This window comes from Phalacrocorax aristotelis, chromosome 14, assembly GCF_949628215.1.
Source record: "Phalacrocorax aristotelis chromosome 14, bGulAri2.1, whole genome shotgun sequence".
Taxonomy (NCBI): domain Eukaryota; kingdom Metazoa; phylum Chordata; class Aves; order Suliformes; family Phalacrocoracidae; genus Phalacrocorax; species Phalacrocorax aristotelis.
In genome coordinates this window covers 4,435,687-4,457,487 of record NC_134289.1, presented here as the reverse complement: position 1 = coordinate 4,457,487, position 21,801 = coordinate 4,435,687, and the positions used below count along the sequence as shown (strand labels likewise).

General features: G+C 54.5%; 2 protein-coding genes across 2 annotated transcripts in view; one reads left to right on the top strand and one right to left on the bottom strand.

The window, feature by feature from the left end:
• CDH23 (cadherin related 23) overlaps positions 1–21,801 on the bottom strand; it is a 204,658-nt gene that overhangs the window by 36,623 nt on the left and 146,234 nt on the right. Inside the window, exons 21-34 of the mRNA XM_075109417.1 lie at positions 20,834–21,023; positions 19,408–19,553; positions 18,876–19,095; positions 17,791–17,943; positions 16,644–16,757; positions 15,175–15,323; positions 5,914–5,974; positions 5,374–5,522; positions 4,306–4,441; positions 3,714–4,102; positions 3,523–3,624; positions 1,344–1,493; positions 557–685; positions 307–435 (exon numbers count right to left, since the gene is read on the bottom strand). Of these exons, the coding sequence (XP_074965518.1) occupies positions 307–435; positions 557–685; positions 1,344–1,493; positions 3,523–3,624; positions 3,714–4,102; positions 4,306–4,441; positions 5,374–5,522; positions 5,914–5,974; positions 15,175–15,323; positions 16,644–16,757; positions 17,791–17,943; positions 18,876–19,095; positions 19,408–19,553; positions 20,834–21,023 (2,217 nt within the window). The remainder of the gene's footprint in view (positions 1–306; positions 436–556; positions 686–1,343; positions 1,494–3,522; positions 3,625–3,713; positions 4,103–4,305; positions 4,442–5,373; positions 5,523–5,913; positions 5,975–15,174; positions 15,324–16,643; positions 16,758–17,790; positions 17,944–18,875; positions 19,096–19,407; positions 19,554–20,833; positions 21,024–21,801) is intronic.
• C14H10orf105 (chromosome 14 C10orf105 homolog) lies at positions 12,260–14,020 on the top strand. The gene has a single exon (XM_075109419.1). It carries the CDS (start codon positions 12,281–12,283, stop codon positions 12,734–12,736), a length of 456 nt encoding a protein of 151 aa, XP_074965520.1. The 5' UTR covers positions 12,260–12,280; the 3' UTR covers positions 12,737–14,020.

Here is a 21,801-nt window from a genome sequence, read left to right as displayed (position 1 = left end):
CATGGGTGTGTGGCCACTTCTCCTTCCTGCTGGTCCCTGCAGCCTCAGGGGCTTAAGTTGCCTGCAGAGCTCTCTCCTAGACCAAAACTAGGAGGCCACCTCAGGTGAGGGCTTGCAAGGGCCCACCAACCCTTAAATCACCTCAAGGGCAGGTTCGCAAGGGGCCAGCAACCCTTAAATGACCCAAGGTGAGGTTTGCAAGGGGCCACCAACACTTAAATCATCCAAGGTGAGGTCTGACCACAAGGCAGGTGAGAACAGCTCTGTGGGGAGGATGGAAGGAGAGGAGCAGGGCTGGGTGCTCACCTCGCTCACGCTCACGTTGTAGCCGAAGGGGTTGTCGATGATGGGGGGGTTGTCATTGATGTCGAGGATGTTCACTCTCAGAGTGTGTTCCTTCCTCCGGGGAGGCACACCACCGTCTGAGGCTTGAATCTGCAGTCGGGGATGGATTTTCAAAAAAATGCTATTTTTAAGCTCACAGCTCCAAGAAGGCAGCCTCGATGCTCAAACTAGGAAGAGCCCAAAGAGGTAAGCAGGGTGGTTTGGTGCTTACTCGTAAGGTGTAATGATTCAGCAGCTCCCGGTCCAGCGGCCGTGCCACGAACACCTCGCCGTAGGTGTTGTTTGTGGTACGGATCTCGAAAGCCCGACCGATGTTCCCTGACGTCAGTGAGAAAGTCACCTGGAAACATCACAGGGAAAGAAAAACAGGGCAGGCAATGTGGTGCTGTGAGGAGAAAGAAGAGAAAGGCGACCCTGCAATAACAAACCCAGCATCTCCTCGGGGAGTTTCTGAGCATTTTAAAAGGTTCAGCATATTGGGGTCCACAGGTGTGCTGGCTTATTGCAGCCACCCCAAAGGGTGGCCCATGGGCCAACCCCAGTATTGTCCACATCCTTCCTACGATGCTAGCAATTTTTGGTATTAAGGGTGACGGGACCTCGTTAACATCTGTCTGCGTAGTAAAGAAAACAACAAATGTCAGAGAGCTTCCTGCTCAGCCTGCCAAAGCTTTGCTGCCGTTCCCCATGGCGGGAGGGGCCACAGCTGGTTTTCAGATTGCCGGGCTCCTTTGGACATGTGTTCTGTAGAGCTCTTTGCCCCAGACAGCCCAAGGAAAACGCTTTTCCTCTCCTGCAAGCATACCTTGAGCAGGAAGCACCGGTACCCACTGCACAAACATCCCCAAAACTGCTTGCATCAACGACCAGAGTTTGCTCTCGCAGGGATGCAGATGAGGGGAAAGGGTTGGGAAGACACGGATGAAGGCATTTCTGCCTTGGCGAAACACCACCACAGCCTTGTGGGCAGCCCCAAACCGCTGTGCCGGCCTCCCTACCTGCCCGTTGCTGCCTGCATCCGGGTCGCGGGCCAGGACCACGGCCACCCGCTTGCCGACTGCGCTGTCCTCTGCCACGCTCACAGAGGAGTCGGAGGTGATGTCAAACTGGGGGCTGTTGTCGTTCTCGTCCAAGACCGTGATGGTCACCTGCAGGCATGGCACGGGGCTCAGGCAGGGAGCGGGCAGGAGCCTGCCCCCTGCCCGTCTGGCATCAACAGCCACGCTGACGCTCCTGGCAAACTCTCGACCTGCTGCACCCCCCCGAGGTGCCAACAGCATGAGTATTGTCTATCCCACGTGGGAATGGGTGCATGTATTTGGGCCCAGGAGCTGAAGCTACATCCTTTTCTGCAGATGAGGAGGAAAAGGGATGCTTAGAGGCTGGCGAAAGAGCACAAGGCTGCTGCAGCTCTCGAGTGGTGGATTTTTCTATGGAGCATCCTCTGTTTTATTATCCTCCACATAGCTGTGCAGAGAGCAACTCACGCTGCTGCAGGGTGACCCTTTCTTGCTAAGCTTTTCACAAGCAGCAATCTCACCCGTGTTTACAGCACCAGAGGTTGGTCAGGGTTTGCTTTAAAGCTAAATGAACACACAGAAGTCAGAGCTGCTTGTATTTAACTAAACCAGGGCAAACTGGAAATATAGAAGACCTGAGCTCCTTCCTGGGAAAAGGCACATGGGCAAGTGGGAGACTGGGCAGGAGATGCTCGGAGGGGCACCCTGCCACAGCGTGGAGGTGACTGGGGACTGGGCTACCTCGCCCACATTTAGCCAGAGGAAATGTTCTCATCATGTTCATACTCAAAGAGCTGCAACGCTACATAGAAATGAGAGAGGAAGAGCCTTTCTGTTCCCGGGGCTCTATTTATGGGTGCCCCAAGCCCCCAGGTGTGTCCAGGCTGAATGGGACAACATTCCGGAGGAAGCTGGGGAGTGAGTTTGTGCCTTGGGTTGATTTCGTTATTGTTGCTGCTGAATTAAAAACAGAGAGCCAGGAGCGGGGAAAGCCCATTCAGCCGCTGCGATGGATCCAGCAGCTGCTGTCCCAAGTGCCAGGTCTGGGCGTGGGGATTTCTGCTGGCACCACGTTCCCGGGGGGTGTCACAGAGGCTGGTGCTGGTGGGATGGGGCTGGAGACCTTTGTCCCCGTCCCCCCCTGCAGCTCGATGCGGAGTTTGGCATGGAACCTTGACCCCAAGGTGATGCCAGCCTGATGGACATGCTTACCTTCTGTTGGACGAGAGCAGAGGGGGAAACAGAAAAAAACAGAAAACCAAGAATTAGTGGGGGATGAGAAGGTGTGGACACATGCGAGGGGCAGTGAGCTGGCCCCACATCCCACGATGGCAGTGCTGGGGGCTGTGGGTACCCCCCTGAGGTGATTCGGAGGCTTCCCTGTTGGTGCATCCCGTTTTTTTTCTAGAAAAGCTTGGTGGATTTGCCCCTCGCCCTGGGAAAGACTCAGACAAGAGCACCGCAGTGTGTGGAGAGCACAGCCGCTGGCACCCATGGGTGGGGACAGGCAGCACTTGCAGCATCACTGCCTTTATCATCCAGCATCCTTTTTAGAGGCAACAGATGCACCAAGGCACAAGAGCGCTTGAAATGCAGAGCACTGCCTATCGCTGCAGGCCAGGCTCTGGTTTCAAACCCCCTCCGGGGGTCCCGCTCCTCCAGCTGGCCCAAATCAGCACAGTTTGGGTAGTGCCAGCCAAGCGGCCCCTGCCCGTGGCACGGGGACGATGCTCGCCCTGCACCCGGCATGCCTCCTGCCCCAGCAGAAAAATGCAAATCACCCCCCTGCTCGGCTGCCTTTGAAACTGCCAAATATAACCCTCTTAAACATAAACCACCGCGAAGTATTTCAAGGTCCTCAAATTTACCTCCCCCAAAACCGTTTTAGCTTGGTAAGTGGCCTGCAAACTCCACAGTTTGGGGTAGGTTTGTTTTTATGTTTGGAGAAATCCCACCCTATGACATTCAGGAGCTAAAAGCACTGGTTTGTGCTTATGCAAATGCAGGGTTTCCCCCAAACCAGGGTTTCCAGACCCCAGTGGCTGGAGCAGAGAGGAAAACTAGGACATGCTGTCCCATGCCAGAGGAAGAGGAAGGTGACCTGAGGTCAGTTCTGCTCATGCAAAGGATGGTGGGGAAGTGGGTAGAAGCTACTCACCACTGTAGAGTCAATCTTTGGTCCTCCATCATCGGCGACCACTGTCAAGGTGTAGAAATCCCCCTTCTCTCGATCCACCTGGCCTTTGACTGTGATCACACCCTGCCAAGGATGAACAGCTATGTCAGCCACCAACACCAACGTCCACAGTAGACAACCAAGCCAGGAGGGGCCATGCTGTGGCTACTTACAGTGATCCCGTTGATTTTGAACAGGGAGAGTGCCTGGGCATTGGTATTGGGGTCAAACTTGTAGGTGATCTGGTTGAGGTTGTCGATGGATCGGGCCTGGACACGGAGCACCTCAGAGCCCAGGGGGATGTTCTCCATGATCACGGCCTCATAGCTGCTGTTGGAGAACTGCACGGCCTCATCCAGCTCATTCAGCAGGCTGACGTACACGCTGCAGAAGCCCCGGTTGTTGGGGGGTGCTTGGTCCGTGGCAGAGACGTTCATCAAGTAGCTGGTTTTGGTCTCGTAGTCCAGGTACTCGATCGTTGTGATGAGGCCCGTGCTCTCATCGATCTCAAACTTCCCTTCGGCACCCGACAGGATTTTGTAGTTCACCAGACCGCCGTTCCCTGGGGCAGGAGCAGGAGCCATGGTGCCGGTTGGACCAAGTATCCCAAAGAGGCAGGTGCCACCAATGCTGATCCCGACCACGGAGCAGAGCCCATCCCACGTGGGGATTTCAGCCCAGCCAAGCCAGGATCCGTGCAATGGCTGATTTCTCTGCTTTCCCTCCACACTGGGTGTTTCTATAAGCTCACCCCCAGCTTCCTACCTGTGTCTCGGTCAGTGGCCCGGACCACTGCCACCGAAGTCCCTATCCCGGCTGTCTCCCGCAAGCCCAGGCGGTTGTACTGCCGCTGGGTGAACACTGGCACCTCGTCGTTGACATCTTCCACGTAGACGATCACCTACAAAAGCCCCCAGAGAAACCACGGGTGAGTCTGGCAGGCTTGCGAAGCCTCTCCAGCTACTTATACTTGCAAGGGGAAACACATATCCTTCGCAGCACTCATCTGCTGCACAGGAGAAATCTTATCTCTACTACAAACACCACATGATGGAGAGTGAACACACAGAGTTTAATATCATAGTTAAAAAATCCCCATGGTCGCAGTGACTCAGTCCTTCCCAGGTCAGAGGGAGGTACAGTCTGTATATTAATTCCTCCATGCTTTGGGATCCCCTGCTGGAAACCTTGCAGTGAGAGATCCTGCAATGTAGAAATGCTGATATCTCGTTGGGAAATTTTGCTCAAAGTTCAGCAGGTCAAGCTGCCTTTTCTCCCCTTTCCCCAGGGGACGTTCTTTCTCCTAGTTTTCTGCTTGCTGTTGCTGCTGCGGGCACATCATGCTCGGCCAGAGCCCACCATGAACTCAGTGGGCCTAAAAATAGATGGAACCAGAGGGCTGGGTTTGTGGGAACCGTGGGAAGCTGGTGTATGACTGCTAAAGATTATTGCCACTAGGTCCTGGCTTATTTAAATAGATGCCTGGCCATTAGACATGGTTTCCAACAGGCTGAGGCTCAGCTCTCAGCAGCAGAGCCGCATCTCTCCAGGCAAACAGGACTGCTGCACCACTTAGCAGCCTCATCACACTGAAATGTCACGGGAAAAAAGAAAAACCAACAACAAAAAAAAAACCCCAACAAGTTCTTCTCCACCCACAGGCAGCCCCCGGAGACTTTATGTCAGCATTTCCATGCCAGATCTCTCAAACTTCCTGCACGCCTGCAAGGGCTGGAAATAACTGCCCTCTGATGAAGCATCCCAAATATTTTGTAAGCACTGCTCCGCCGCCCAGCCCTGCTGCCCACCCCTCGGCAGCTGCGAGGTCCTTACCCGCACGGAGCTCCTCATAGGTCCCTGCTCTGTGTTGTAGGCCTCCACCTCCAGGACATGAGAGGAGTTTTGCTCCCTGTCCAGGTGCCGCATGCCTCGCATCACCAGCCCGGTGCTAGGATTGATGCGGAAGTTGTTGTGCTCGTTTCCTGAGGGGGGGGGGGGGAAGAGAGATGGATGCTGCTCACCACCGCTGCGTCGGTCCTGGCGACACACTGAGCCCTCCCTGGGGGCCTGCCTCAGAGGCAGGTTACTGAGCAAAACCCGAGCCCCCATCACCTTCAGGCTCAGGTGAGCTACATCAGGCTCAGGTCAGCAGGGTTTGGCCCTCATCAAGCCAGGAGCTATGACACCTAGGTGTCCATCAGTGACAAATCATGCTCCGGCAATTAACCCTAATGCTGAAGTTTTGCTCAGGGGTGGGGGAAATGTTCCTCTGGGCTGCAAAGTGCAAAAGGACAGAGCGCAAAAAGGCTGTGTGTGCAGCTGGCCAGAGCCTAGTGTAAATGTACCGATGCACAAAGGGGCACCTGGACTTACCCTTGACAATCCTGTACCACACTCTCCCGTTAATGCCTTCATCCGCATCTGTGGCTTTCACCTTCATGAGAAGAGAAAAGAAAAGCGGTGAAGGTCAAAAGCAGACATTTCCAGACCATGAGAAGTCCTCCCATCCTGCTCGAGGGAGCTTACCAAATGCAAAGCAAAATAAAATACCCTCCCCTCATCTCTGAATGAGCTCTGAGAGCTGCTTGCATTTACCCTCTTACTGCAAGCTATTGCCAAGTCACCCAGGCAGCAGCAAATGCAAAAAATACTGAAGGAAACATGAATGCAACCAGCCTAGGGCATGCAGGTGGTCTGGACACTGGCCTGAGTCCTCGCAAGACCCCAGGCAGTGGGTGGGAGCACCCCTCAGCTGTGATGCACTGCACGGTCCACGCACGTACCAAATAAGCCATCCGTCCTGGGAAACCCAAGGCACGGGTCCCCTCTGGTGTTGCTGAACAACACTGCACTGCTTTCCCCACAAACCCCAGCCAGCAGCCTGCTGGCCCTGGCAGATGGGAAGCGGGACCTGGTGAGGGACAGCAGGCCCTGGGCTTCCTCCCCGGCTGGCATCGAGCTGCTGCATCTCCCCTCTGCAGAAACCGCTCCCCACAAAGCATCCAAACCACGATCGCAGCGGTGGCTGCTTGTGAATCACTGGGGCGAGGATGCAGGAGATGCCTTAGCCTTTATTCTCCAGCTGCTCCCCTGGCAAGGCATCGTCTGCCACATCTTTTGCCTACAAATATTACCCAGGGGTTTCCTTTCCCAGGCAGATGGGGGTTTGCACCCAGACGTGCACTCAAAGGAGGAGGGGTTGCTGCAGAGGACTCGTGCAGCAGGAACAGTGAGGCCATTTACAGGGGCTCAGCTTTAAAGCCCTGGGCTGGCTTTCACCCACAGCCCTACGCAACACTTGCAGGAATCAGAGAAACTCTTCCAAAATGCAATTTTGTGGTGCCTTAAACTGCTTGGGTTCCCCGCCACCAAATCAGCCCAAGTTAGCAGAGATCTTTGAAAATGCTGAACCTGTGCTTGCCGCTATCTGGATTTCCCACCCATGAGCCATGCATGCTGTTTTCCTCTGTCCCAGACTGGCTCATGTCTTGCTTATGGCTGGACACAACCCTGCGCCTTGCTCTGTGTTTCACCATGGACCCAGCACCTTCCTTTCACAGCAGAGAGTTCTCCCTCCCACACCAGCTCTTCCACCCTCCGGGCTCCCCGAGGCCATTTCTGGGCAAGAACTGGGCTGTCTCCTCTCCCATGGGAGGGCCGGACCCAGCAGGCGAGTGATGCCCAGGCAGCCGGTCTGACGGTGAGACCAGCCGGCCGCACACACCGGCTCCCTCCTGGGAAAAGCTATCCTGTCAGGCAAAACACCATGCAGGGTGGCAGCAGTGGGAAGGAAGCGTAGGGATGGCAGACAAATCTTTGCAGCTTTATGTGCCCTTCCCTGCCCTGCTGTGCCCAGGAAAACGCATTTCAGGGTGAGGAAATAGGAAGCTTTTCAACATCATGAGCACCGGATTGGAGCAGCAAAGTGTACCTTGCAAACACCCCCTTAGCCATCCTTTTCCCAGCTCACCTAACCATTTGCTGCAGGCAGCTCCAGCACATAAACCAGGTGAAATGGGTCAGCCCAGGTATTTGTTTTTTATAAAAAAAATGAGTTTGCATTAACCCACGCACGTTCCTGCTGCTGCCATGGCACAGCCTGCTGCTGGGAAAAAGCTTGGCTCCTGCTGGTTTGACCCACTGAGGTCCCAGAGGAGATGCGTGACTTTGACAGACTGTCCCAAACTTGGAAAATCAATTAAACTTCAGCGCAACTGGTGGGAGAAAAGCTCTTTCTGCTGCAGGTGCAAAGCACTTTGTGCAGCCGAGTGCCTGTCCCTCCAGCCTGCTTTATCCCTGGTCTAGCGAGAGTGGGCTGCAGGCAGGGCCAGCCTCTTGCAGGCCACCTTTCGAACACCCCCAGCTACTGGAAAGGGGTCAGAAAAGGAGGAGGAAGGTGGGGGAATAAAAGGATGGAAAAAAGCAGACGGCTTGGCACAGAGTTGCTGGGAAAAGGGGGAGCAGGCACGTGGAGGGCAGCCCGCGCCCCCTCTCTGGCACGGGGAGCTCAGCCCACGACCGTACCATTCAGCCTTCCTGCAGGGGCAAAGCCTGGGGAAACATGTCCTGGGGGCTCGACGCCTCGCCCCAGTGGGGCACAGCCCTGGGGCACGGCTGTGCTGGCAAAGCCTGGGAGGGGGCTCGGGGGCCCCCTTGGCTTTGCATGCTAGGGCTGTCCCCAGCCTGGCTGCCATCTCTCTCCCACCCTCCCTTGCCCTCCAAAAGGGAGGAGGGGGCTGGCAGCCAGCAGAGCGCGGTGGGAGAGGCGGCAAGGCAGGCGTGTGGGAGGCAAAGCCAGAGCTCGGCCAGCCGGTGAGAGGTAGGGAGCCCAAACCCCTGCGGCAACACCACCGCCAGGCACTCAGGCTAATCCTGAGGGGTGAGTGAGGCAGGCTAGGGACGTGCCACAGCTGCTGCCCTTGGCCCTGCAGCTGCCTGGAGAAAGGGCTGCAAACGGGGTGGGGAGAGGAGATGCAAAGTTTGGGGTGGATTTGAAGTCAGGCATCCGTCCTTCTTTCCCTGTCGCGTTGCTTTGTCTGTCCGGGTGATGGGAGAGGGGGAAAGCCTTGCAGATGCAGCGCAGTGAGGGTGATGGGGTGTAGCATGCTGTCGCTTTTGGTACCCAACCGTTTAGGTTTGCTAGCTGGGTGTTTGGTACCCTCCAGCATTACCTCCTCCTGCAAGTGAGTGGAAAGACTTAGCGCATTGGGAAAAGCTGGGGAGCTGCAGGAAAACGTCGCTAAGCAAGAAGGGGAGGGGAGAGAGTGCTGCTTTTCTTCTGAGCTGTATTACAGGCATAGAAGTGCCTGAAAACAGCCTTTTCTTTGCAGGAGTTTGAGAAAAGGGAGGGAGAGCATATGGAAAAACTGCCAAACTGGGCAGCTGTGACAGGCCAGACAGGCAGCGCCCGGTGCTGGGCAGAATAAAGCTCTCTTCTGCTCACGCACAGGAATAATTTCTTCTTTCTTTCCACCTTCCTCAGGAACATTTTGCTTTTTGCAATTTGTTTTATTCCCTCTCATCCTCAGCTGCCTCACATCCAGTGCTGGGTCCCAAGCGCTCATGAGGATGTCTCACGTTAGAGCTGATCAGCTGGGGATGACTCTTGTGGTAGTGTTTGCCAGGCTGGGCGCTCCTCAGCAAGCCTATTATTAACCCAGCAGGACTGCACAATGCATGGCACGGTGGGACAGCGATGCTGGGAAGGGGCAATGCTACTAACAGAGATGCAGGCAGCATCTCTGGTACATGGCTGGTGGTACAAACTGGTCCGTTGCCATGCTTTAGGAAAGGCACGGAGATCCCACTCTGCGGGAGGGAAGTCCTCGTCCCCGTGCGTGCCGTGGCCAGGGCGTGCTGCTCTTACCATGCCCCTGACCTTTCCACTGATAATTTTTGTTGCTTTTCGCTGAAATTCTGCTGAAACAGCTGTAGCTCTGTCTCAGGCAGGAAGTGGGGTGGAATCCCCTTTGACCACGTTAATATGCTGAAAACTTATTGGCCCTAAAAAAAGCCACTGCTTACGTATACTCTGCGAAGATTTCCTAGAATTTTAGTGGCTCCATTTCTGGAAGGGCTTAGAGATCAGATGAGGGGCACCCTGGACCTTCCCTGAATCTGCAGCTCTGCCAGCTGAGCTGTGCCTGAGGATGGATGGGAAGCAAAAGGAGAAGAGACCATGGCTGGAAAAGCCTGGGAAAACATCAGTGTGATCCCTCCTGACGGGTTTGTACAGGACACAGTTAGCTGGCCTTAAAAGAAAAAGCCTACAGCCACCACCAACAGAGCAAAAAAATAACTCGAAGAAATTACCCACACCTCCCAGCTCGCTCTTAATGAACAATATAAGGTCACCAAGCCAAACCACGTGTGGTTAGTAAATGCCAGAATTAAGGTAGCCGTGGTAACCTTGATTCAGGCTGCCTTTGGTGTGCTCGGTAAGCAGCAGCCCTGCCTGCTGGCTTTCATGCTCTGGCCCTGGGCAGTGCACAGGAGCAGCCTGCCTACAGAGCAGGGGGTCCTTGGGATGGCTGCGGCTGCCAGAGGCTGCTCTGCTCCCAAAGCTGGAAGGGAAGGGGCAGAGCCAGGTAAGGAGAGGCTGCACGATGAAGAAGTGCTTTTGGGGTGAAGAGAGGTGAAAACATCCCTTTGGAGCAGGGGATGAAAGCGCTGGCCCATGACCCTGCTTGCAGTATGCGTGGGGATCTACCCAAGTTAAGGTTTTCTCAGATATCGATCCATTTACTTTTGCCTTTCCCATTTTCTGAGTGCAGACTTGGCTTTGACCCATGGAAGCTGCCACGTCTCCCGAGCCTCTGAGCTTGACCAGGCCGATACAGTCCTTGCCCTGAGCTCACCGGTATCACAGCTTTGAATGCCCAAACCCAGGCAGTGCAAAGTATTCCAGGAATAAATCACATCTCCCAAGTGCCTCCCAGTGCCGGCACCCAGCTCTAGTGGAAACCTCTGACCTTGTTCCCTCTGTATCTCAGCTCATTGCCTGCAAGGGGAGGAGCACAGACCCTGCAGGAGCTGTCCGTCCCCTCTGGGACCAGTCAGGGTCCTGCAACCCAAAGCTGGGAGTTCATCTATGTAAGCATGCACCTGCACACAGAGAGTGCTGCTGGGGCACAGACAACCCGAGTTCAAGGACTCCTTGCCCTGTGAGCGCTCGGCCTTGCAGCTCTCACAGTGTTTGCTTAAGGTTGTTTCCTCCTGCGTAATTCAGATGGCGAGCGATGCTTGTCTCTTCTGATGCAGCACCTCGCTTTCCACTGGGCTCATTTCCGCCAGGGCATCTCATAGTTTCCAATTAATGATTAAAGACATGTCACTGATGTCTCCTCTCCCCTTTTTTGACTGTTTTACCAGTGAATGTCTGGCTGCTGCCTACACAAACCACGTGACTTTGGGATGGTGGCTGTGAGAGCAGACCCAGAGACCCCGGCAGTCCCTGTATCCCTGCCTTTTCCCCCTTAAACAGCTAAACCACAACAAACTCTTAATTTTAAATTGGCTTAATACAAATCTGTACTTTCCAGGAGATTGCCTGGCCGCAGACCAGTCTAATGGCTCTCCATCATTCTTCTAACTCCCATCGCCTCTGTAGGAAGCTTTACCTCCAGCGTACAGGCAACCAGGACAGGCAAACAGGGCATGGCACGTTGGCCAGGGCATGGCACAGCAGTTTGGGCAGAGACCCTTCAAATGGAGGCTGCCACCCACTTGCAAGCAGCTGAGAACAGCAGGAGCCACGGTATCCACCTGGCAAAAAGCTGTGCCCGCAGCGTCCCTCGCAGACCCTCCAGCTGCAAGAACTGGTGCAGCCACCCAGGCAGAGCTTTCAAGGGAACATCGCAGAGGGTCAGCACAGCAATATTTCCCCAGCCCTCATCTCTGAGCTCTGGAGCTGCTGGGGCCGGGAACGGGCGCAGAAGTGTGCATGGGAGCAAAATGATGGGTGCAAATTGCTCTGGGGATGCGAGTTGTTGGGGGGGATCTGACCCAGTGGGGAAAGGAGAGGACAGTCCCCATCAGGTGTTTGGTAAGAGCTCTGACTGATGAGGCTTTGGGAAGCTGGTTTGCATCACTGTTTGCAGATCTGGCTGTGAAACCCATGACATGTCTGAACCTGAAACCAGGTCAGAAAAACACCTAACCCAAGTGGATTTTCAGCACAAGCAGGGTGAGGGTGTTAGACTTCGCCCTAAAAAAAAAAAAAAACAAACGAAGACAATGCTAGTGCAATACTGATGGGGAGTTATCTGGGCAGAGGAGGTTCAACCAATTATCCATTTTCTTTGGGGGAGAGAGAATAATCAAAATACCCCAAATGACAGCCAATGCAGCAAAACCACATTCCTAGGGAATAAAGAACCAAACCCCAGCAGCTAGCGGGGAGGATTTTGGACCTTTTCTAGTCTACGCTCCCAGAAAAGCTTCGTGCAACATGTGCGTGTGTGTTCCCTACAGGTATCATCACTGGGGCTGCGGTACTGTGTGTACGTGGTACTACCTGTGCTAGATTTCTTTGCCAGCTGGCTTTGCGCTTCAGTTCAGGGCAGTACTTTGCAGATAGAAATCCTACCTCTGTGCTTTGCCTGCTGGCAAAGCAGACAGATTCCTGTCACCCTGCATCATAGAAAACATGGCCAGGAGGACCTTGGACATCAAAGCAAGCCAAAAATCCATCAGGTTGGACAGGGCGGCTGTCTGTCCAGCTTCTAGGTGGTAATCACCCATGTCGCTTCTCTGTGTCATTTTGTGCACAGCAGGGAAGATGAGCACAGAGGATGCTGGCAATGGGACCTTTCCTACCCCACCTCTTCTTGGGCTTCTGGTTTCAACCACCAAGCTGGTCCCACCCATTACTGCATCCACTGAGAAGGCAGACCCGCTGCCTGTCATCATCGTGCTCGTCTGCATCTTCCTCCTCCTGGCGACCTTCCTCATCTTTGTCACCCTCTGCAAGCCAGCGGCGCTGGACCAGTCCCGCTCCGGGCCCCATGAGTGCATGCCCCATCACCCAGCAGATGCCAGTGAGCCCCAGCTGAGGCTCTGGAAGCGGCTGGGCTCCCTGCGATGCTCCATCAGCACCTTCAGGAGGAGTCGGCTGGTGCCGCAGAGCCAGCTCGCCTGTCCCAGGAGCTCCCCTGCCAGCAAGGTCTGGGACGTCATGGAGTCCACCAAAATGTGATCCTGCTCTGCAGCAACTAGCTCACCCTGCACCGCTATTCTTTCCCAAGCTTTTGGTTCAGGCTCAGCTCCCTCTTCAAACAGCCCCTGGTAAACTGGGCATCATGGCAGAGCCCCTTTAAGCAGCTTATTTCCAGGCAGCAGCTCTGCAAGGTGACAAGAGAGTTTGCTACTTCAGGTTCCTGAATGCTTTCCAGGTTACTGTTTCCTGGCAGGAAAAGCGGAGGCATCCAAACTACACCCACACGCAGCTATCACCAAGCAGTTGAAAAAAAGATTGCTGCTTAATTTCTTTTGGAAAACATCGCGCAAGTTGTGAGGCACCTGAACAAACAGCCTGGGTGAGAGCAGAGCAGCTTGGCTGCCCAACAAACACTGCCTTGAAGAGAGGCATCCCAGGGCAAATGTGCTCCACAAAAAGCAATCCTTAGCAGAGATTGTCCCCCAAGATGTTCTCCTGAGCAGGTGGAGGAAGGATCGTGCCCCCCGCATGCTGTCCGGTCCCTGTCGCCTCCCTCCCCGTGCAACGAGCTGTGGGTCGCTGCGGTTGATGCTTGGAAGGATGCATGCTACAGCTGTCTGCTGGAAACCGGCTTCAATAAACAAGCAGCGGGAGCAGGTAAAACCGCCTATAAATGCATTAAAGAGGCCTTTTGAGGCTCGCAGGTGCTGCCAGCTTGGAAAGCCACCACGCAATGCTGAGCCACTCGTTTCTGCTGGGAAAGGGTACAACAGCCAGCAGGCAATCTGAAGTGCTTAAAGGAATCGGTAGGAAAAAGAAAAAGTGGTTTAATTCTTTCAGGTCTGCAGCTCGCACTATGTTCAGACATCGAGTTCACCCCTTTGGGTAAAGTCTCTATGCCCAGCGAGACTGGATGACGAGCACTGAACCTTATCTCTCTGGGTTTCACACGGTTTCTGACCCTCGTGGGGTGCAGCTCTATGCCAAGGCCTCTCTGGTCTGCCTGGGACATTCCCCCTCTCCTCCTGCCCTGGGCTGCCTGGCTTTTGGCCCTGCAGCTGTATAGCTGCTCACATAGCTCTAAATGTGCTAAATAAGCTGGGTTAAAATGAACAGCAAAACAGCTCGGAGCCCCTGGCTGTTTAAAGCCAGGTCAATCTGTTGATCAGGGCTGGAGCGGAGGATGCAGAGGGCTGGATGGGGGCTGATGAGGGCAGCGTCTGCAAGAAGGGGATGGGGAAACCTTCAAAAACTCTCTTGTTGCCATGGGGATGTGGGGATCTATTTGAATTCAGTAAACATGCTTCACTTTTAAAGGTGTAAATTAAATTAAACCCAGGTGATTGCTCATTTCTAGTTCCCTCTGATTTTGTTCTGTGGAAAACAAACTTCCTCTAGATAATACCTCTCCTTTGCCACAGCCTGCCAAGGGCACCCCTCGCTTTTGGGAAGTGTGGTCTAAGAAAAGGGACTTTGATGTCAGAATCTAATCACAGTCTTTCAATTTGTAAAAAGAGCTCAGTTTTGGGAGTCCCACGGCAGGGCTCCTCTCCGCCTGCACAGCTCCCCTGCACATCTCCACCCCCAGGTACAGGGATTACAGGCAGATTCCTGCCCCCAGAGACAGTCGTGGTGCTACAGGCATCACGTATGCCTTGCCATAGCACAACAGGTGACAGGGAGCTGCAGGGCTCGCGTCTGAGGACCGGCCGGCCCAAGCACAACTCCCAGCAAACCTTTGTTGCAGGAGGCAAAAGGCTCCTTTCTTCTCTCTCCCGTGACTCACCCTGCCTGCGAGAGCCAGGGACAAAGCTGCCCCTTTCCCTGCGCCGGGAGAGGTATTCAAGGCAGGAGAAGCCTTCCCAGGACCCTCTGCAAAGAGCCTTTGGTGCCTGCTCCAGAAGCGCCCTGGGTTTGAAGGGATGCTGGAAGCCCTCAGAGGCCAAGTGAATGCCCGCATTCATTCGGTGCTCACTGAGCCATTCAGTTCTGCCCGCTGCTCCCTCATAGAGGAACAAAAATGAAAGCAAAGTCCAAATGCTTTTCTCCCTCCATTTTTCCCCCCCTCTCAGAGCATCTCTTTGCATGCATTCTTCTCCCTCCCCCTTGCAATCTCTGTTCTCAGTCCCTTCTCTGCTAGGAGGAGGGAGAAAGTGGGGACACAGCCGGGCAAAGGGGGCTTGCAAGCATGGGGCTGGGGCTTGCTCCTCTCACCCCCTGCAGAAATGGGGTGAATTTCTTATTTTTCCCTTGCACTTCCCTGTCGTCTCCCTTGTACTCACAGCCTGGGTTAGCAAAGGAGCAGGGGAGCATAGAAGCAAGAACACATCTTGCCCTGAACTGGACGAACAGACCACCAATAGGGAGAGAAAATGTCCTCCCTGGGCTTCCAGCAGCTCACAGTCATGGTGCCAGAGCCCAGGGAGAGGGGAACCCCTTCGCCCACCCAGGGGCCCTGGTGGGAGAGAGCCACGTGCCTGCACTATGCTGCTGGCGGCCGGGATGTCTTCGGGGACGCTAACTTCGTAGCTGCTCTGAAGGAAGATGGGTCGGTTGTCATTGACGTCCAGGACGGTCACATACACGGTGGCAGTCCCGGTGCGCCGGTTCCCGGTGGGGCCGTTGTCTGTATGGGAGAGAAAGGGGGGGGAAAGTTCAGTCACCTCCATCTCCTCCTTGCACAGGCTGTGCTCAGCCCTTGGCTGCTGGAAACAACAGGTCCAAAACTTCCAAAATCCTCCTTCTTTCCTGCAAGTTCAAAGTCCCACACTGAACCACGGGGTTTTTTTCTGCCTATCCTGAAAAAGAGAGGAAAAGCCAAACCTCGCCCCAAGCTCTGCCATGAAGCCACGGCCCAGCAAGGCTGGAAATGCAACTGGTCATTAAAGAGGGTTTTCAACTCCGTAGACTAAGAGGGTGATGGATGCTGGAAGGGTCTGCTGGAGGTCAGGGGTTTGGGGGATGAAGATGGGCAGGGGGCTGCAGAGCAGCACCTCTGGAGCCAGTCTGCACCTCGGCTGCTGCAGGGAGGCGATGCAGGTCTGGTCAGCTGCAGCTGGCCCCGATGAAAAGCAAAAGCCCCAGTGAATTTTCTGTAGACCCAGCTCAGCTCACAGCCAAAGAGCACCAGGACCGGTTGATGTTCAGTAGATAAGGACATGGCAGCTCGGCTCTTGCTTTTGCCACAAAGGATGAGGCAATGGGGAGCATAGATTGAGTTTGGTTTTTCTAACATGCCTGATGCAGGTAAGTGCTAAACCCACCCAGATTGAGTCTGTGGGATCTGGTGACTGGGAAAACCCCAGCATTCTGACACCCTCCGAGGGGCAGAACAGACCCTTTACCACTTGGGATGCAGTCCTGTGTGCCCAGAGAGTGCAGACCCCCTAGCACCTGCAATGCTGTGCCCCTGAGATTTCTGACCAGGCCACTTTTTTTCTCCTTTAAAAGGGATGTCCAAGTCTTCTGTAAACAGGCACATCATTATAAAGCTCTGGGGATGATGGCCAAGATGTGTTTGGCACGCAGGCCCTCTGCCAGTGCCAGGTGGCTCTGGTTTAATCAGCAGCCACTGAGCCAAAGGCTGGCATGGCATTAGGGGAACGATGCTGCGGCACTGGCATTTCTGGGTTGAGGTCTCCCCCCGACAGCATGGAGCCTCTCAGGAATAGGGGTCTTGCCTTCCCCAGGGGAAAGGGAAAGCCCCGGGGCTGGACGAGCCCAAGGCCTGAGTTTACTGTCTGCAAAAGTCATGGTGGAACTGGGACATGTTACTGCACGTGGGCTATGAAGTGCTAACGTCAAACACAGGCTCTGCTTTATAGAGTGCCTCTAAGGTTGCTGTTTCTCTGCCATACTTCCAAGGCAGCTTGGCACATGCACAGCCACCCTGTGTGGCTGCGTGGCAGCTGTCCCCTGTCCCATGGGAACAGTGAGAAATCCTTACCGATGGCCTCCAGGATCAGTGTGTACGATGCCACAGTCTCCCTGTCCAGATTCACGACTGTCCTGACCACCCCATCCCTGAAGCCGACGCTGAATTTGCCATCCTGGTTTCCACCTGCAGCAAAGGACAAGGACCAGGTTACCCATTGTCTGGATGCAGGGAACAGAGCCCATGCTGTGGGAGGTGCTGTAGCCTGGGCAATGGGCTCAGCCGGGCTGTGGAAAACACAAGCACTCAGCCTGCCCTCCTAAAGGGCTGCATTTTGCATGGTTTTTGAACAAGGCAAGTGTCGGGCAAGCTCATATCTTGTCCTAGGCGAAGCTTCTCTGCAGCAAAAGCAGGCAGAGTGCCTTCTCTCGGCCACACCAAACACCATGCCTGCTGCACGGTGCAGGAAAAAAGCTACAGTTGTACGTAGGAAAAGCTGAATCACAGAAAAGTCAGATCATTTCCTGAATGCTTAGGAAGGAAACTGGTGTAACGTTGCACGTGGCCTGCGGTACCTGTGGGACAACGCGCACCTTTTCTCTCACGGGGAAGGCCGGAGGGACGGCCAGATGATACGCAGGGCTGCTATTGTGAGAAAAAACGACTCTCTGGTGACGCTTCTATTTTTGCCCTCTTCCTGAGGGCTAAATGCCGCATGTGCAGTTTGCAAGTCAAAGCGCGGCCAGGGGGTTCCCTGAACCCCTGCTGCAGGTGCTGCAGCTGCGGTGCGAGTCGGGCACCGCCTGGGCTGCATTGCTGCCCGCCTGCTCCCTGCCCACCCAAACCACCTGCGCGTGGGGCTACAGGATGCCCTAAAACTCCAGAGAGGCTTCCAGCCCTAAATGCATGTTACATGAATGCTGCCCCAGAGGTGTTAAGCCCATCCTCATGCCTTTCCTAGCCACATCCCGGTGGTGTGGGAGGGCAGGGGATACCAGAGGGGAACGTTCACCCCGAGCAGGACAGGGACTAGCGGCGGAGCGGTCAGCAAGGCGGGGAGCCGAGCGGGGCTGTTCGGCAGAGGGCGATGCCGCCCAACGTTTGGAGGGGCTGGAAAAGGCAGCGCTGATGTGCAGGACACCCTGGCCATGGTCTGGGGCAGCCTGCTCCTTTCCACAACCAAAGGTCCCCTTCGCAGTGTTTTGTAAGGGGTTCATACCTGTGACGAAGTAGCTGAGCTCAGCGTTCAGCCCAACGTCAGCATCCGTGCAGTTGAGCCTGACCACTTTGAAATCCCGGGCCACGTTTTCGGGCAGCGACACATTGTAGACAGCTGGGAAGAAGGTGGGGCTTTCGTCGTTCACATCCAGAACTGAAAGGGGGAGCAGAGCTGAGTGTCCCCGGCAGGGGCTGCCCCTCCTGCGGATGCCAGGCTGACATCTCCCGGGCTCCCAGAACCACCTGCCTGCTGCTCTGAGCATCCCAGGGAATGCTCTGCCTGCTGCTCCCTGCCATTTGTGTGGCAGGGGTGCGGGCAGACTGGCCCTAAGGACTGGTCCCCATGGCTGCATTCTGTCTTTGGTTGCCTCCGATACATCCCCCTCACATCCAACGAAACCGTACATAACAGTAATTAAAGTTACTGTTTGCACCAAACTAATTTCCATCCCCATTCAGAGGAAAATCTGGGGCTTAAATATAAATTCAGTATTTCCTGGTGTATCGCAGAGGGCTCTGGAGTTAAAGAATCAGAAACTTCTTTTCCAAACCCAGGCCTGAGGAGAATCCAGGGTCAGTTTATTTCCAGATGATGCTTATTCTCAGCGCCAGGCTCGTGTGAAGCCAGTAAACAGGAATGCATTACATTAAAGGCAGGCCACATAACAAGGGTCCAGCTCTGAAGCTGGGATTACATAGGCTGTCCAGATATGCAGCTGATGCGAATCACATGCTGAAGCAAAAGGCAGGCCAAAAGAAAAAGAAACACTGGGGATGGTGGACTGGAGGAAAAATGATGCAGGAGTTGGGGGAGCTGCCAGAAACACCATATTTTCCCCATCCCTGCACTATGCTGACACCACGCTGGGCAAGACACGAAGCCTGTGGGGACAGCAGCGCGACGGGCTGCCCTCCCTATGTGCTGCTGTAAGCAAGAACAGACACAATGGGTCAGATCATATATCCGTCTGACTCCTCAGTGTGTCTCCTATATAAACCACATCTCCTCCGGCGAGGTGTCCTTGTCACCCGACTGGAGGGGGCTCTGCGGTTGGACAGGGCTTGGAGGGGTGCTGGTGCACCCACCTTTGACGGTCAGGGTGCTGGTGGAGCTCTTGGAGGGCACGCCGGCGTCACTGGCCACCACTCGCAGGTAGTACTCAGCGATTCTCTCCCTGTCCAGCATGGTGGTGGAGGTGACGAGCCCGCTGGTGCTGTTGATGAGGAAATCCATGCGGGGCATCCCCACCTGCATGCGGTATGTCACCTGCCCGTTCAGACCCTCGTCCAGGTCGATGGCCACTACCTGGCGGGGAGAGCAGAGGGAAGGCGTGAGCCCAACTGTCTCCTGACTGATGAAAGTCACAGTATGTAAACCCTGAGCATTTATTTGCCCCCAGGGATGATGAGTTGAAACAAAGGGGCCTTGAGGCATCCCCTCTGCTGGGAGTGAGCACATGGGGTGGGACGTCATAACCCCTTCTGCATCCCCGCAGTTACGTTGCTAGAGGATGGAGAGGATGGAGATGAACTGCTAGCCTGCTTTGCAGAGGTGATGGTAGCGACAGCAGCAGCAGCAGCTCCCAGAGCAGGGATGCTGGCAGTGGGGCAGGCTCACCTGGAAGACAGAGGAGCCCATAGGAAGGCCCTCAGCGATCTCGGCGGCGAAGGGCAGGTTTTGGAAAGTGGGGTCGTTGTCATTCAGGTCCAGCAGGTTGACAAAAACTGTGGCACTGCTGGTAGCTCGCAGGGGCGGCCTCCCACCTGTGGAGGCCAGGAACGGGGTTTCAGGGTATAACGGCCCCAGCCATTTCCAGCCCTTTCCCCCAGAAGAAGTCCTCGCTCCCTCTGCAGACAGTCGTGCAGGATGGGGCTGCCCCGTCGAGGCATTAACCTGTCCATGTTACTGCTTGTGCTGCAGCCCATTGGACTGATGGCATAGTCCCCTGGCAGGGGAAAACTCTCCCTGGCAGCAGGCATGCAAGACAGACCAACAGCTACCCATGAATGCAGCTAAAAACCAATAGCAACACCAATCTATCCTTATCCCTGTCCTTCCAGCAAGCTGGATGGGAAAACGGCCTTAGCGTGGTGCAGAGGTGGTGCATAAATTGAATCATAAAATCACTAAGGTTGGAAAAGACCTCTAAGATCATCAATTATACGTGCCTGCTGGCTCTTGGAAACCAGATGGGTAATGGAAAATGATCTTCATGTCTCTCCCTCTCTATTCTTTTTCCTAAAAAAGTTCCCTTAAGATACTATTTCCACACCAGAAGACATTTTACACTTGACCAGCTCTTTTCCCCCTACCCGCTCAACAGACTTTCCTAGATACTGATGGAGCCTGGCTCCATGCGTGGTATCTCACCAGTCCTGCAAGTCATGCAGGCTCAGCTCCACAGAGAAACCCCAACCCACCCAGTAGACCTTGCAGAGCAGCCCGGAAACAGGTTCCCCCATGTGCCTTGACATGCTGCATCTTCTCAGCAGCACGCTACGAGCACCCGGCACTGCCTGCATCTCCTTGCCCGCACTAAGTATCCATGTCTTTGTGCTAGAGTCCCTGCCATCTACGTGCAGCCCGAGCACGGGTCTCCTGCAAAACAGGCGTTTCATACAGCAGGCACCTTTAAGTTTGTTTTTTAACTGCAAAATGCAAAGCACGGTGTCTTCTGTGACAAGGGGGAGTTTCTGCCTCCCAGGCTTATTGTCAGGGCTGCTGCAGAAACCACTATGCTCAAGTTTTGAGGGTTTCTGGTTTGGTTTAGCAGCACGTTTTAATCTCCTCTCATTTTTTTATGACCTCAAAAGCATCTTTGGAACTTATGCTCAAAACAGGAAAAAAAGAAAAACCGAAACTTCGTCGTAAAGGAAAAATCAGGCTGAGAAAAGTTCAGCTCGACAGGCGCAAACCATCAGGGAGGGAGAGCGGAGGCAGAGGAGGGCAATGCTCGCACAGCCTGAGCCCCAGTGGTTTCTAGCTACAGTGGAGCAAGACAAACCACTGTGGCAAAGAGGAGTGGGACCGAAGCAGGGCTTACAGTCAGTGACTGACACCACAATCCTCCGCATGAGCTGGGCCTCCTGGGTGTTGGGATTCTCCCGGTCCAGCAGGACGCCGGTGGTGCGGATCTTGCCCGTGGTGCTGTTGAGGCTGTAGAACTTGTTGGGCGGTCGGATGCTGTACACCACCGTGCCGTTCTCCCCCAGGTCTGGGTCGATGGCCACCACCTGCCATGGAGAAACAGCAAAAATTAAAGCAGAGCAACAGGAATTAACTCCCGTGGTGCATCCCCTTGTAGATTCGCCAGTGTCTAGTAACAAGGCTGAGCTCCCATGATAGGCTTCCCCATACCAGCAGCAGCGAGAAGTTCTCCTTCCCCCACGCAGCTATATATTTTCGTGATACTTGCAGGGATTTTGTACCCTTGAGACCTCCACTGCAGTGTTAAATCTCACCAATATTGGCCTGCAAGCCTTGGGGGGTAATGGCATGGCAAGAGAGACACGAGCACGCAGCAGTCAAATGGGCTTTTCTCTTTTTAAATAAAACCGCCTAGAAAACGAGCAGCCTTCAGAAAAATAAAATAAATGGGACAAAGAGGTGCGCTGTGGAACTTGTGCTGTCACATCGGAAACACTGGAAATAATTCACTGGTGGATTCTCCTCCATGCCCGACATTTTGTGCTTTATTGTTCTCCCTGTGACATTTTTAATTACAGGGGACATTTACATTAAGAAACCCCCAACCTCATTACAGCTGTAACTTCCCCGGCTCCCGCTGCTTGTCCTGCAGCTGAATTTACATTGTATCAGTGACATGATAATTATTTGCCCGGCAACTAATTGGGATGTGAAAAGCAAGACGACTTCAAGCAGGAGCCGAGCAGCGGGGCTGATGCCACATGTAAGAGAGAACACCGCCATGCCAGACCTTTCTTCCCCCTCAACTCTTTTTCTTTCGTAGCCTTTCCCCTTATACGATTTTGTGGATTCTCTTCACTTTCC

Coding starts and splice junctions, on each gene's coding strand:
- C14H10orf105 (XM_075109419.1), top strand. CDS start 12,281: ATGTCGCTTCTCTGTGTCATTTTGTGCACAGCAGGGAAGATGAGCACA.